The sequence below is a fragment of the Pleurodeles waltl genome, chromosome 10 (assembly GCF_031143425.1).
Source record: "Pleurodeles waltl isolate 20211129_DDA chromosome 10, aPleWal1.hap1.20221129, whole genome shotgun sequence".
NCBI lineage: Eukaryota > Metazoa > Chordata > Amphibia > Caudata > Salamandridae > Pleurodeles > Pleurodeles waltl.
In genome coordinates this window covers 1011172869-1011189525 of record NC_090449.1, presented here as the reverse complement: position 1 = coordinate 1011189525, position 16657 = coordinate 1011172869, and the positions used below count along the sequence as shown (strand labels likewise).

Here is a 16657-nt window from a genome sequence, read left to right as displayed (position 1 = left end):
TTAAAAGATGCCTTGGCCCAAATTTTAAAGCATCCTCCTGAAATCTCAGAATTGATTGAATTCCAAAGCATCCTACTGAAATCTCAGAATTGATTGATTTAACCTTAGAAACTGATTACAGACTAACTGAGAGAAGAGGAGAGAAGCAAAGAGAATTCTGCCTGAATATTCCTAGATTTGATTGTATCAAAGACTTTTGATAACCACAGAGGAGTAAAACCCATGCAAATTAAAGAAAGATAAAAGAAGACCAAATAATGTATGCATGTACTGTGGATCCAGTGGTCATTTTGTGAAAATATGTCTAAGAAAATCAAGAATTTGTCAAAGGAAAACTTGCAGCACCGCAAATAGGAGGAGTTGGACTGGTGGGTGCGAAACAAGACACAACTATGGAAGTTCACCAGTTGGCGACTACCTTGCAGTCATCATTCCCTAATTTAACCCGTTCTATGACGCTCAAATTCAGACACATTACCTTGATTGACATTTCCGTAAGTATGGATTCTAGAGGAAGTGGAAACTTTTGCAACTTGAAGTTCGCATCCAAGATTGGATTGAGATCAATAAAGAAGGCTCAGAGCGAGCTAGTGACAGCGGTTGGAGGCAACCAATCTCTCCTCTAGACCGATAGTCACGATCAGGTGGAATTGATCATCTCTGAAGGTCAACAGGAGAAGATTTAATGTAATCTTATAGATGCTCTGCATTGTCCAATAATTTTGGGTTTACAGTGGCTTACCGAGCACAACCCCACTATAGATTGGGAAAAGAGAACCATTGCCTTGAATTCTGATTATTGTAAAATAAACTGCCTAGGAAAAGATTCAAGTTGCACAAAATCAATAGCGGCAACGTTACTATGTGACGGTAGTGCTTCACTCATTTGTGTGATTCAAACTACTGAAATCCCATCTGAATATAAGGTCTTCAAGGAAGTTTTCAGTGAGGTTGAAGCAAAGAAACTTTCCCCACATCGTCCTTATGTCTGCAAAATTGAGTTAGGTTTGGGGCAAATTTACCTTACCGTTGAATTTACACCTTGACTGAAAGAGAAAACCAGCATCTAAAGGAATATTTGCAAAAATATTTGGCTAATGGTTTCATAAGGCCATCTCAGTCCCCAATATCTTTACCTCTTTTCTTGGTCTAAAAAAAAGATGATGAATAAAGAACTTGAATCAATTACAGAGCCATCAATAGAGTCACTATCAAGAATCAATACCCAATTCCATTTGTGTCAGTGGTACTTGATCAACTAAAAGAAGCGAGAATCTATAAAATGCTTGCTTTAAAAGGGACTTATCATTTAATCAGAGTCAGGCAAGGTGATGAAAGGAAGTCAGCATTCAGAACTAGATATGGGTTATTTGAATATCGAGTCATGCCCTATGGCCCTTCTAATGCACCAGCTGCCTTACAGTGTTTTATCAACGATGTTCTGAGAGAATTCATTGCTAAGTGTGCTATTGTTTACATTGATGTTGTTCTAATCTACCCAGCATCCGATGAATAGCATAGAGATCATATGAGAGGAGTCTTGCAGAAGCTTGGGTTAAGGAGGACAGGCTATACGTGAAGTTGGAAAAAGTGCACTTTTAGTGTACGCTCAGTAGAATTCTTGGGCTTTGTTCTATCCCCTGACGGAGTTACAATGGATGAATGACAAATGAAAGCAGTGACCGAGTGGCCATCCCCAACTTCGGTGAAAGAAATCCAAAGCTTCTTAGGATTTTCTTACTTCTGTTCTAGATTCCTAAAGAATATTTCTGAGAAAATAATTCTGATCACCAAACTGTTGAAAAAAAGGAGTTTCTTATAACTGGTCAATCGAAGCGGGAGATGCTTTTAAAACCTTGGAGAAGGAAGTTACTTCAGCACCAATTTCGCTTCATCCAGATCCATCTGAACCATTTTATTTGGAAACAGATGCATCCGGTCAAGTTATTGGTGGGATGTTATCTCAAAGACATAAAGATACCGGACAGCTTCATCCAGTGGCTTATCGCTCAAGAAAACTAACCCCAGCCGAACTGGATTACAGATAAAGAATTATTAGCAATCAAAGATTCATTTGGTGAATGGAGACATTACTTGATGGGGGCAAGACAAACTGTCACAGTGTTTACAGACCACAGGAATTTACAATTCTTGAGATCTGCGAGAACTCTCACTCTGAAAAAATTGTCATGGTCCTTATACTTTGCTGAGTATGACTTCATAATCACCTTTCGCCCAGTTAGTAAATAAATGGAAAGGCAAACACACTATACCGTATCAATTCAGAAAACAAAAGGAGGTTTGGAAAAGTACAAAACATCATACTAGATTCTAAAACAATTGGAACTGTTTCCACCAAAGAACTAGAAGAACTGATAAGAGAATATATGACCTCATAGGAAATCCTGAAGTGGATTCAAGAAGAACCTAGCAGAGACGTTTGACACCAGTTACCTTATAATGAAGGAGCACTGTACTCACCAACTCAAGAACTGCAAGAAAAGATTCTAATGGAATGTCACAACAGTTCCCTAACTGGGCATAGAGGGAATACTTAAAACCGAGAAATTGATTAAACAACAATTCTGGTGGCCTAATATGACTGCAGACATTCTTTGATATGTAACTACTTGTGAGACTTGTGCTCGGGGAAAATTGGATAGGCAGGCTAAACAGGGTCTCCTGCAACCCTTGCCCATTCCTCCCCTCGCATGGCATACTGTAACCATGGATCTGATTGTTGACTTACCCTCCAATAAAGGTTATAAAACAAATATAGTTTTTGTAGATGCATTCACTAAGATGGCCCATTTCATTGCTTTAAAAGAAGTTCCACCTGCCCAACAATTAGCTCAACATTTTAATCAGCACAAAGTGAGGATTCGTGGCATTCCCAAGGTGCTTATTTCCGACTGAGGATCCTAATCCCTGTCCCATTTCTGGAAGGCCTTTGCAGAAGGAATACATATTGAAACTAGATATTCCACCAGTTACCATCTAGAAACTGATGGTCAAACTGAAAGAACAAATCAAGAGTTAGAACAGTATATGAGACTGATTCTTTTACATCAGGAAGAGGATCTCCTTTGGGCAGCAGAATTTGCATATATTATTTGTAAGAATGTGTGTACTGGCTAGTCTCCATTTTTCTTGAATTATGGAAGACATCCAAACTCCTTGGTCAGTCCTAATGAAATCTCAGTCCCAGCAGTCCAAGATTTAGTTCAACATTTAACTTCAGTCCATGAGTCAGCAGTTGAAAATGTAACATTCGACATTGGCCAAAGGTTGTTATAGGTTCCATGCAGACAAAATAAGAAGATTAGGGCCAAAATTCATGGTGGGAGACAGGGTCTGGTTAAGCTGCAAACATCTTAAGCTAAAAGGAAATTGAAAGTTTCAACCAAGATTTGTAAGCCCTTTCCAAATAGAGAAAATTATCAATCCAGTTACCTATCGATTTAAAGAACAAATGCTGTGTATCAAAAACCACCTGCTCCTCTTTCTTAGGTCCATTTATGTGTTCTTTCTTTGGACTACCAGGACTCTTCTCTGGGCACAGTTAAGTGCTATCTTTCAGCCGTTTCTGCATTTTTGCAGTTACCAGACCAACCTTTCTTATTTATGTCACCTGTTTTGACGAGATTCCCAACCGTTTGCAACACATGTTTCCTCCCCGGCCATTCATCATGTGCCAGTGCAACTTCAATCTGGTCCTCACTTTCCTATTGTGCAAACCTTTGGAGCTGTTGCACAAAAGCCCCCTTTGGTTACTAACCATCACCGAATCTGGTGGCTATTACATCATCCAGTAGGGTCTGTGAGTTGCAGAGTCTCTCGGTGCACCTGCTACATACTACTTTGTACCCTGACAAACTTATTCTCCAGTCACATGCCTCTTTCCTCCTGAAGGTAGTCAGTCCTTTTAACATAGGCCAGACGATCACCCTGCCTACCTTTTTTGCCCCACCTCATCCCTTAAGGAAGAAGAGAGACTCCACCATCTGGATCTAAAAAAGAGTGTTGTCGTTCTGTGCTGCTGTGAAGTTGTGTTCCGATTGCCGCACCATGCACACAAAGCCTTTGAGGGAGCGGTCCCTAAAGTTCATGGTGGCCTGCATAATTGACCTTAATTTACAGTCATTTTTCTATTACTAGGATGAGACCGCGGCTTTTAAATCGCGTGGTGTAAATCATTTCCGGTTTGGATAATAAGGATTGCGTACTCGCTTAGGTTCGACTTTTGATATTGGGAACTATTTATTATTGTATAGTCAACGAAATTACAAGGTAAGAGTTGGAAGTGGAACATTAGGTGCTTTCTCATGCATGAGAATATCTTTCACTTACGATACTCAACGGAGGTTTTTATGTTTATAGTGGTATTGATCAATTCCTTATATTTTCGCAGTCAAACGGATATACGGATTGGCTATCGAATTTGAATTGAGAACTTAGTTCAGTAGATTAAGGTACAGAGTTTTATGTTACTTGATGTTTGTACGATTTTCGGTTGTGGGTGTATGATGGCATGCTGAGCTTACACAAGATGTATAGCACTTTGTGGTGAACTGTTTGCAATTCTGGGAAATGTTTTTTTCTTTGGGCATCATTAGTTGTCCTGTAACGCGCACTCTGTTAAACACTGGTGTATATGGGAGTTGTTTTGAATTAATACATACAAAATAGGACAAAGCTATACAACTAATTAAAGAGATCTAGTGTGATATTTTATTAGTGTGGATATCAGGAGACATATTAGACTAAGATTAAGTATTCATAAATATTAAGGACACACATTTTGTTTTGAGGACAGTCTCCACTACTATGGCATATCAAATGGGTGTGACTGAAAATATGCTCTATGAAGTGTATACTGATGTGTTTTTATGGGATTATTATCATAGGAGGTCCTGATGAAGTCCTGGGTGACTCCCCGGACGAAACACGTGTTGAGTGGGACAAGAGTGGGACAAACGAGTGGAATTTAATACACTTTGGTGAACTGAATGTATGATCGTCTTTTGCACAACAAGTGGAATTTGCAAGTATTGTTGAAGATTGGATAAGAGAATCCGTTTGGATCAAGACTGTATTTTGGAGGTGGAAGAACACGAATAGGATATGAATTTTAACATCCATTCAGAATAAATGTGTTTCTAAAATTTGATTAGGCAATACGCTGATGTATTTAATTACTTAGTTTTTTATTGTGATTATTAACATGTGCCTTTACATTTTTACATATCACCCCATGCTGCCTGTTACACGAGTCCCTGGAGAGGCTCCACCTCAGAAACAGAGGGCTACTACATTGAGGTGATTTGTACCAGGATTGGTATATTTTCAGGCAAATAGATAATACAGGCAATGTACCAGCCTCTCCTTTGGAACCATTTACATACATCAGGTTGAAATGTAACTCCAAAGCAGCTGTCCTAGATTTTCAGGCTGAACCACCTACCTTCATTACACTGCACAACATCTGCCAGTACTAAACACCTGGTCTCCTTCCTTTACTGCTCCGCCCAGGCTGAATCTTCTGACGCCCAGGGACAGAAACGTCAGCACTGGAGGATAGACCAAGGGTATGCCCTTTCAGATGACCAATGACACTACTGCCGTGCACAGACAGGCCAGATATCTTAAAGTAGTAGACTTAAAATTACCCATTATAAGTTCCTTGAGAGGACGCGTTGTGTTGCTATGTTCGCCCTAAGAGGCCAGGGTATGCTCAGACGTGGGTCCCTTGCTTGCTGTGCCACTGAATTCAAGCTAGCCTAGCTGATATGGGGTGATACCCCAAAACTGGTCTCAGGATGCTTGTTTTTGGTGCAGGGATGACCTGGCTTGGCAGTTTGGACTGACTTTTCCCATTAGGAGCAGGGTCAAGACTGATTTGCATATGGCTCAGCCCGTACTGAGTTGGCATAGGGAGAAAAATAACAATGAATGTAACCCAGATCTGTGACTGGGGGTGAGTGTTTGAAAAGTTTTAGCACTCCATCCATCATCTTGTTGTGTTGCTGTATAATACCCCTGTCAAGCTCAACAGGTTTGGCCTTCGTTCTGACGACCATTGTGCCAGGTGTGGGAGGCATGGTGCCATTTTTTCTTTTTTTTTTTACATTTAGCATGGGAGTTTGGTCTGGTGAATGCCTACTGGCTCAAAGTACAGGCTGCATTTTCCCCTATGGTGTGAGAGTCCCTGCTGCTGACTCCACTAATTGCCCATCTCAGTTATGCCAAATATGTACCCCTCCTCATACAGGCGATAGGTGGCATGGACACTCATACTTGCTAAAAGGAGGGTTGCCTGTTGTTTGGGCTGTGGACAAACACTTAGCACTAAGTTTAAGACATGGATCACAGATCCAACATACTGTAATGAACCATTAACATTGTATACAGAGCTTCTGCCCGTCCCATCTAGACCTTGGGATATCTGGAGCCCGCTCCACCGATACTTCCGGATGCATCCTGCTCCGGATAAGCCGACGGCTACTGTCCTGGCTCCGGTCATTCTATCAAGACATCCGCACATCACTGCACCTTTGACAATTGTGACTTGACTTGTCTGCTGCCTTCCACTTGGAAGACTGCCTCATCACATGGACTTCGTAGTGTCTGCTATTAATTGTATAGTAGTGTTTATGGACGAGAGCAGGAATACACATTCCGGAATTTGGTGCTCATGGGGACATACTTGCTATGTTCATGTACATGCTGTACTTTTGTTGCAGTTATTTGAATTTTAACACTAAACTTTAATGAGCAAATAAAATTAAAAAACAAGATGTGAATTATATGTGGATGAATAAATTAGTAAATTATTACATTTGGATAGCATAGGTCTTCTGTTGTGCTCTTATTGTTGATAACTGCTATATTGCTGCTGGATATGTTCACTTATAACTACTTTTTGAACCACTGTTTCATACTTGCTTTTGGGTTAGACACCACCAGCTTTGAACCTTCCACGTGGCAATCCAAAGGACTCCATTCTAGTTCTAGCTGTTTAAACAATTTTCCCACCTTCAATGGAAAAATGGGAGAAGCATAGCTCTTTAACATTGCCTTGGTTTTTGTATTAATAATTAGGCATTCCATAGTACTGTATGCAACAACTTTTTTAAGTTTTGTGTTTCCTCGTTGGTTGAAGCTTTTTTTAAAATACTTAATTTTTTTTTCAATCACCATTACATTGGCCAGAAAGAATGTTGTGGATGTTATGACAGTCATTGTAGCCGTCCAAACAATTAAAAGAACAAGCATTTGCAATGCAGTGGGTCTCGTATTTGCTCAAGTTAGAGCTATTAGCATTGTAAATTCCTAACTGGACTTTTCTTGCCACATAAATTGATATGAAAAGTAAAACATCAGCTGACCTAAGCAAGCCGTTTCAAAGTGCCATGAGCACGAACAAGAGAGACAAAAAGAAAAAGAAGTTCGCTTCCAGTCAAACATCTCGGCAATCGCACAATTATCCATATAACAGGGTCAGTCTGCAAGGCGGTAACAAAACCACCCCAAGGAGGGACAAACTTAAAGCATTTACCAATGATCATAAAGGATTTTTGAAAGGCAAACTAACGAACGAGTGAAAGTGATTGGTGTGCGCTGGGCTTGGTTAAAAGCCCACAATACTTACAACAGGTCAAATCGTTTGCGCACTCGGCCTAAAAAGTACTAGAAGTTTTTGCCTCTTTTAATTCAGTTTCACAAGGAATGTTTTTTTAAATGTGTCCTTAATGGAAATGGGATGTAACGTGCTTGATTTTCGACATTTGATATATTAGCTAAATGGATCTTGGGCCTCTATATCAGGCTTTCCTGTAGAGTACGTTTTGTGACACTAATTTTCTATGTAATGTGTTTTGAATATGAAAATGCATTGAACCTTTCCTCCCATGGAACAACTTCAGCCACAATTGCATGTTTATATGATACAAATAGGTACATCTGTAGATATCTGAACTGCATAATTAAAGTTGTTTCTTTGTTTTTGTAGGCATTGAAGGTTGATTTGGTTCCATACTTGCTGAGATTGCTTGAAGGCCAAGGCTTGGAAAATCTAGACAGTCCTTCTGCCACCAAAGCTCAGATTGTGAAAGCCTTGAAGTCTATGACACGCAGCCTACAGTACGGTGAACAGGTGACTAGAGTTAATGTCTTCTTGTACACTTTATCATATGTCCAACTGGTGAAAATTATGCAGAATCCTTTTGTATATGTCCTAATCACTGAAAGACTTAAACGTTTTACTAAGGGCAGTCTTTCATCTTTAGTTCACTAACTGGAATTTGACCTTGGTTTTCAGTCATCAAATCATATTACTTTCTGGTGCTTTGAAGCATTGACTATATGAATTTCATTAGTATTTAATCAGCTATCCCATTTGATTCCTTAGTGACCATGTCCCATTTAAACAAAGTCACATAGCATAAGTTGTCACTATTTTTTACATTCTCTTAATGGAGAATTAATTTACATTGAGATGTGCCTAGCCTCCCATCTACCTTAGCCTGTTTGACACTCCTTGGTGGGCACTTGTGTGTAGAAATTCAGTTTCTGTACAGACAAAATCACCTCCCTTTTCAGAAAGCACTGTCCTGCACGTGACGTTTCCTAGCTGTTAACTTCACTGTAGTTGACCTCTACGAGCATACTGAGGGTGCCCTATTTCCCTTGGCTGATAATCCACAGGTGTAACTTCACTTCTCAAATTTTAATTGTTTTGACAGGCTCCCCTCATAACTTCCTTGTTTGCAATAATTACTGACCCTCTAAAGAAAGCAATTTGTGTTCCTCTTTACTTCAGAAGGAAACTTTGCAAAACCAAATGAGAGGAGGTGGTGTACCAGAACTAAGGCTTTGTATTTTTTTTTTTTGTTGTTTCCCCAATGGCTAAGACGAACCCTAGGAACCGCATAACTAGACCCGGTTACCATACTCTGCAGCAAAGAAGACTGCTGCACTTCCTGTACAGAGCACGTTGATTGATGCTAGCTTCAAGGCCAGTTTGAAGAAAGGGTATTCAGAGCCATTAGGGTGTGCTTCAATAGAGAGTTGAGGTTTTGATTGAAATACACAAAGAGTGTATTTTCTGGTGAGCCTGGCCTCTGGATGGTTGATGGCTGAGAGCAGAGTCTGTAGTTGGGGATTGTAGACAGGCCCTATTCTGTTCGCTTCACTTTCAGATGCCCACCTAATGGCCTCTGGCCTTTTGAAATGTACCTTTATTCCTCTACATTCACGGACTTCAGCACAGACTCCTCTAACTACAGTGGATGAAATGTGACTCCACATCCGCACTGCATTCCCAACAATGTGAGGGATTGAGTAAAGTCACTGGTTACTGGCTTGCATTCACCTGGGTACTTTTGTTTATCATTAGTGGCCAGTCTGCAGTCAGCAGGGAGGCTTAAGAAAATGTAGACCATCACCTGAATATCTGGTCTTCCTAACATGGTATCAAAAGTCTGGGAGCCCTGGACCCCAGGCATCTACGACTAAGCTCAAGGCAAATACTTCTCCACTATTCCTGATGACAGGGATTCTAGAAAGCTAGATACTCGTGAATCAAGAGAATCCTTCAAAGAAAAACAAGTTGCAAATGTCTGAGCACAACACTAAATGGCAGGAGTATGCAGAGCATATGAATCTACAGCACTACAAACAGATGGTTGCAGGTTAAGTAACATTTTCCTCTTAACTAACTCGTCTTTATCTTTGAGGCCTTTTTTTATCAACTAACTTATAGCAAAGATGCAGCAAAGCAAGGAACTTTACATCACAGAGGCAGCAACTAGGACCATGCGTTCTGGGAAGCCCTAGGATATTACATTCAGCTTTGTTCCTTCTGCTTTTCCAGTGATGTTCAAGCCTGACAGAAGGCTATTTCCATGCATAGGCAGCATTCATTCAGAGGAAAGCTTTTGGGCAAAAACAACTTTGATCCATGCTCTAAAATTATCTTCTCCAGTTAAATTATTTCACCAACAGTACCAGAAGTTCAGGTGATGCAGCCAACAGTTAGCCCCCTTTGTTTGCGCTTTGGAAGTAGTTCAGTAAAGTGAGGCAACATCAATGTCTGTCTTTCTGTATTGCAGCTACTCCAAAACTACTTTGAAAATGTTATACAAAGGTGGCATGATTTGCCTGCTGAGGGTAGACTTCCCATTTTTCAGAAGGTCACCACTTGTTCCTCCCCAGGATCATCAAAACTATCTACTCACAAATGCCAGTTGCTAAAGGAAGTTTGCAAGCTTTGTTACAAGCAGAAGGTCTTTGTTAATTTCTAGGCAAGCTACAAAGAAAACAGACCTGTTAACACTCAACTTATTCTTCAGCACTTTAGCATTAGGACTGGATGTTTTCTTTACTTGTACAAATTGCTTGTTTTCGCTTTCCAATTGAAGTGTTTTCTTAGATGGACGTAAGATGAGAGAGAAGATGATTGTGATGAGAGAAGAATATTCTGTTTGTCACCCCACCCTGCACTAAGCATTTTTATTAAGGGGGTGCCATTGGTGGGAGCCTTTTTTCACAGAACATAATTCTTCATCTACCCATGCTTAATAACCAGTTGATAAAAGACAGCACACAAGCTCAAGTTGTCAACCACTTAGAGAACCATTATCCTTTGGCACAAATTGAGTTTGCCATGAACAGGGACCAGTTGATGTGCTTGCCACTAGTAAAGATGAGGTTGTTTGAAGCAGTACTGGGTAAGCCTTCGGCAATGTACCAGCTAGTTTTTGGAACCCCCCTTTCCCAAGAGGAGATCACTATGCATGTGATCACCAACACAATATTCATTGGACAATGCCATTCTGGATCCTAGTTAACAAGTGATTATAGTAAATTGTATTGTGTTAGGGCCAACTCAGTCAAGATGTCAGTAACTAAACTTACTTTCTATTCTGACTGATGGAATTAGCTGCTAACATTAACAGCTGATTAAAACCAGGTAACAGCAGAATAATTTGTCAGAACTTTGGCATCAGTATGTTATTGTTTTCTTACCATTTCCTTCTCCATAATAACCATATACTAACAACAGTGAGAGAAATAATTTAACCTGCTAGCCGTTATTAGCATCCAATTGCACTTGCTGTGTGTATCAATTTAAAGTAAATAATATGCATACGTTTGTCTGGGCCCTCCCACATAGTTTTCAATGTAGTTGAGGTTACAAGAACATGATAAGGAATATGCCATTTTCTACAGTACTTTGTTCTGTTTATCCTAATTCTGTAAAATCATGCAGTTTTGCAACCGATGCAACACTTTGCCCCAAACTTATGCTCAAGTGATGTCAAAATACTGGTAATGTGTTTATTTTCCCAGGTGAATGAAATCCTGGCTCGGTCATCTATCTGGAGTGCCTTCAAAGATCAGAAACATGATTTGTTCATTTCTGACACACAAACAGCAGGATACCTCACTGGTAAGAGATTCAGTTTTGAGGAATATGACAAAGCGGATCATATTTAAAGTAAACTTTTCAGTTGCTTATGCTAGTTCAGTTGGCTTTACAGTTTTATGCAGCAAATTTAGAATGAAAACATTTTCACCGTGCTAGTGTGTGTAACTCTGTTAGTTGCTTTTGGCACAAGAACACAGCTAATCACATGTGCCCATATCCTCCAGCTGTTAGTTGATTCTTTCTTGAGTGAGATTGAGAAGATGGTGGTGCTGACGTTATTTTCTACCTACAGAATTGTAGTGTTTGCTAGGACTTCATGTCTCTCTTTTTTAACATAGGAACACTTCTTTTGATAGACCCCTTACACTACATTACGCTTTCATGCAGTGACTGCTTTTTTTCTGAGGGCCAAAGTCATCTCAGATTTTATGAACACTCAGATGTGATTCATTTACATACAATGATTCAAAATGTGAATCACTTACATAGCGATTATTCTCAGAATCGCATATGCCCATAGTCCTCTTGGACAGACATTGGACTGGACTTTACCACTGCACATTTTCCAGCCCACATGTTTTATGGCTGCAGGTTCTTTCAACAATACTACGCTACTTAAACTTCCTCCTTTCAATATATTACACTCTAGAGATTATATCAGGGTTACCTGTCTCACACTTGACTTCTTACATTCTGCACTGAACATTAGGAGTGAAAATTGTGTTCATTGATAGCCAAAGTCTTGCTTTAATCTTGATTCTGGTTCAGAACACTTTTTCAGGTGAAAAAAGCACACACGGGAATCATAACTCGTGCTGCCGACATGTGGTTCAAATCCCAGATCAAGACTTCTGAATTGCATTAAGGTCACTTATGATAGTGCCTTATTTCTTAGTAAATATACAGTCACATAGTTTCTAACAGTGGGTCATCTGTGTGATATATATAATAATTAGAATGGTTCTTACATTTACAAGAAATATTTGAAATGCTAAGTGGGTTTGATTTTAAACCAGTGATAATTGAGGAGACAATGTGTTTTACGAGTTTCTTAATAAAAAATGTTCCTCTTTTTATTTTTGAGTAGCCTGCATGCTACTGGAAGGCCTCCTTTTAATGCTGCAGGATGGTGAGGAAAGGCAGGGCAACAAAGAATAATTCAGCGGCAAAGATGCATAGATTAAATGGTGGACATGGGTTGTAGAGTTGTGATGCGTGGTAATATAGGGGACTGCCAATTGGTGTTTAATTGCATTGTAGTACATGGAGTAGATCATTTTGTTTTTTAAGCAAAAGCATTGCATTGAATGCACTATTTTATTGGAGGCCACTGCTGAGGCATTCACGGCTGGATGTGATCAGATTATTTTTAGGTCAAATATAGTGTGCAGCATAGTTCTTCAATCACAGAGGCATAGGTAGTATGTAGGAGATTAAGCCAGCATATACACTATGTAAGTAATTAAAACTACTCATGATTACTGTGAAAACCATTGCACATTTGCGGCGAATCAGTGGGAGGTTACAGGACACCCCTATAGGAATGTTGGACAGTGGTCAACTCCCTTTGCAACTGTATTGATTTCCGGCATATGGATAAGTCTCTGTTGAAAGACACCCCAAGTTGCACCCTTCCGCTTAGGGTGAAGTGCCAGGTCCAGTGCAGCAGAATGTAGGAATAGAAGGAGCACCAAGTCGGTATGGCTTATTAGAAGTGCCTCTGCCCTTAAAGCATTCTTGCAGGTATAGGTGGCATTGATCTGCCTTTTGATGTGCAAGAGGCTGCCTATGACTCCCTCCTTCCTGTAGTAAAATAATGGTTGTGGTCAAGTGGGATCATTTAGGCATTGAAAATAAACAGTATCAATCCTTTGGATACTCCACAGTTTATTTTAGCAGTTGTGGACAGGCATATGAGGCCAGTTTCCCCTTACGCTGTCAGACAGGAAGAATGTGAATCATTTAATTATGGTGATGTGGGGGCCCAATCAAGTCTTTGGGGCTATAGCACAATGACATATTTAACTGTATTAAAAAAAAAAAGGCCTGTAGTATTGAAAGGCATGGGTTCTGGTAAGTTCGGGCTATATGGGCAAAGCCTATGATTTCTTCTGCCATCTTGAACATGAACCAGTACCAGAAGATTCCAGCTTTTTATCAGCTTACTCAACTCTGGAGAGCCAGATGGTGCAGGCTTCTTATACTTCTAAGCTGACAGTGGCTCTTTTCCTTCTACTCCAGCTTATAGAGAATTAAAGAAGCTAGAGCAGTTTGCTAAAAAAAAAAAGTTTTTTTGGTGGGCAGTATGGCACTCAAGTCTATTAATACCACCGGTCTACTTGGAATAGATGTGCATACTCTGTTAGAGTCCGCATACGTTGTAATTCCCCCTCTTTCAGACAACTTGCGGGCAGACTTCATGAAGCTGATTGGAGGTGACCAGCCTGCCGCAAAGCAAGTAATATAGTCTAGCTTGGAGATTGCTGATTCGGTAGGAAGAGCCATGGGAACATCCATCTCCCTACGCCCTTAAGCCTAGTTATGAAATTCCGGATTTTCTCCAAAAGTATAGATCATGATAATGCATCTCCAATTAACTGGATGTCAGCTCTTAAATGCCAAATCTGACTTTCACTGGAGAGATTTAAGTACAGTAAAGCCACGGCCAGATCTCTTGGTCTCTAAACACAACCCACAGATCACTTACAGTTCCAGAGATTTTGTGGCTTCAGCAGGGACTTTTCATTTACAGGCCATCAGCAATTCACAGTTCAGCAACAGCAGCAGGCACCACCCTTCTACAAGCTGTATAGAGGACGAGGCAAGGGACAAACATGAGCTATTCCAGATTCTACCTTCTCTTCTTCCTCTTCCCCAGCCACTGCAAGGAAGCAGACCTAGTTCTACCTTAACTGAACACGCACAACCCTTTTGTGGATGGGTATATTCCTTTCCACAAGCTTGGAGGGTCATTACAGTGGGCCCTTTGGGACTTGCAAATTGTGGAGGGGGGGTATACTCTACCCTTTTAACAAACACCCTGCCTTTTTCCCTGACCATCTGCAGGTCCTCCAAAATGGGGTTCAATCCTTACTCCTTAAGTGGAGTTGGTTCCAGAGCAGGATTGAGGTCAAGAGTGATACACCCAGTAATTACTGGTCTCCAAAAATGATGGTGGTCTCCACCCGATCCTAGACCACAGGGTTCTGAACTAGGTCCCCAGGAAGGAAAAGTTCAAAATTCTGTCCCTAGCTCAGGATCTACTTGCACTGGAAGCAGAAAACTGGACAGTATCTGTCGACTTGCAGGATGCCTACTTCCATATTGCTATCCCGCAGCCAAACAGGACATTTTTTTCGCTTCACTGTCAGATCAGAACATTACCAGTTTGCAGTTTTTGTGTTTGGCCTCACTTTCACCCTTCAAATCTTCACAAAGCTGGTATCTGTAGTTGCAACCCATCTCAGTCGACAGGGAATCCTGGTATTCTTTACCTGAACAAGTGGGTCATCTACTGGTAGTCAAACAAGCAACATGCATAGTATTCTGTTATCCTGCATGCAGGATATGATATCTTAACTTGCCTGTTGTTAAAAATGAAGCACGTATGCGGTCCCATTTTGGGTAACCACCTTACTTCTCTGGAGGAGTAGGAAGCGCACCCCTGTAGTCACACATTCGTCAAGGGGGCTGAGCTGAGCAAATGGCGGCGGAAGCCTGTAGTAAGAGATACTGTAGGTATTAGCCACAGTGCAGTCCCTTAGGCAAGTTAATGTTGGCATTGCGCTGTTATTCCCACACTGTGGGATACAGTATTGTGTTGGCTTTCGTTGTAATAATGAGACTGCTGAATTCGGGTGGCAGCACCACCATATTGTGGGGAACTGAGTCCAGTCCCACACCATGACAACTGTTGGCCTAACCTTTCCAACCAGCTAGCAGTACCTCACCAGTACTCAAGAGTAAATGTGATTTGTGGCAGCCATGTGCATGACACTCTGGTTTCTCAGGGAAATCGTGGTGGAACAGATCTTACCCTTTTCTCTCAGTTGCATGCGGCTCACACATGCAAAGACAAGCAGAAGCAGGAATTGGTTCAATTAATTTTATTGAATCAACTGCATCCTGGATAAAAAGGCATGTACTGCAATAATTAGGATAGTGAAACATGACTAAAGCAGAGCAGTGACACAAACAGTGAAACATAACAAAGTCCCACCATAATGTCACAGTCCTAGATTTTAGAATTCCTACCCACACCACTAACGTTCTATATTAGAGCACAGCAGTGTTAGCCCTAATCCACCCTTCAGGACCCCTTGGGAAAGCACCATCCCCCATACCTGAATGTGGTAGTAGCAAAGAGGGCTGTTGGTCTGGGCAGCACTGGCTTGCAGTGAGACCCTGCAAGGCTGAACAGGCAGACATGGGGGAATCTCTGAGGAATCCCCAAAGTACATGGTATCATGCAACTAACACTGGAACTGGTGTAGTTGTATGATTCCAACATGTTTTATATCAAACATGTCTAGGTTCGGAGAAACCATTAAGTAGCTGGACGTCTTGTCCACCGGTGTCCACTACATACCTTAGAATGGTTTTCCCGCACTTACAAAAACCCAGAAAATGGATTCTGGGGGTTGTAGGGGTACCTCTGCTCATGCAGCAGTACCGTCACACTTAGAACCGTACACCCTGTCCTTGGGCTGAAGGACCTACCTTAGGGGTGTCACTTATATGGTCAAAGTGCAGTGACCCCCATATAAGGTAAACCTTATATCTGGGGTGAAAGGTGCATGCACCATTTCACACAGGCTGCACTGGGAAGCCTGTAGATAACGTTTGCATATGCTCCCATGGGTGTCATAATACATGCTGCAGCCCGTGAGGGCCCCTTGGTGTACCAATGTCCTAGGTACATAAGTACCATTTACCAGGGACTAACAAGGTTACACCAGTATGCCAATTGTGGGCTCTAAGAAGTACATAGCAACCACATTTAGGGGAGAGAATACAGACACTGGGGTCCTGGTTATGAGGATCTCAGTGTACTGCAGTAAAAACACACTGACACCAGGCAAAAAGTGGGGAAACCGTGTGATAAAGATCCTACTTTCCTACAGCAGTTTTGGGCTTACCCTCCCAAGTCCAATATATTCAGGCTATGATACTGATGTTTCAGCCTCTATCCTGGATTTCAGTGAGAATGACTCTGAGGCAGATGGG

At 41.1% G+C, this 16657-nt stretch overlaps 1 protein-coding gene across 2 annotated transcripts in view; it reads left to right on the top strand.

The window, feature by feature from the left end:
* The window catches only part of DNAJC13 (DnaJ heat shock protein family (Hsp40) member C13), an 876382-nt gene that overhangs the window by 833521 nt on the left and 26204 nt on the right, over positions 1 to 16657 (top strand). For both annotated transcript variants that reach the window (XM_069211911.1, XM_069211910.1), the window contains 2 exons: positions 8012 to 8155; positions 11353 to 11452. In XM_069211911.1, the coding sequence (XP_069068012.1) occupies positions 8012 to 8155; positions 11353 to 11452 (244 nt within the window). The remainder of the gene's footprint in view (positions 1 to 8011; positions 8156 to 11352; positions 11453 to 16657) is intronic.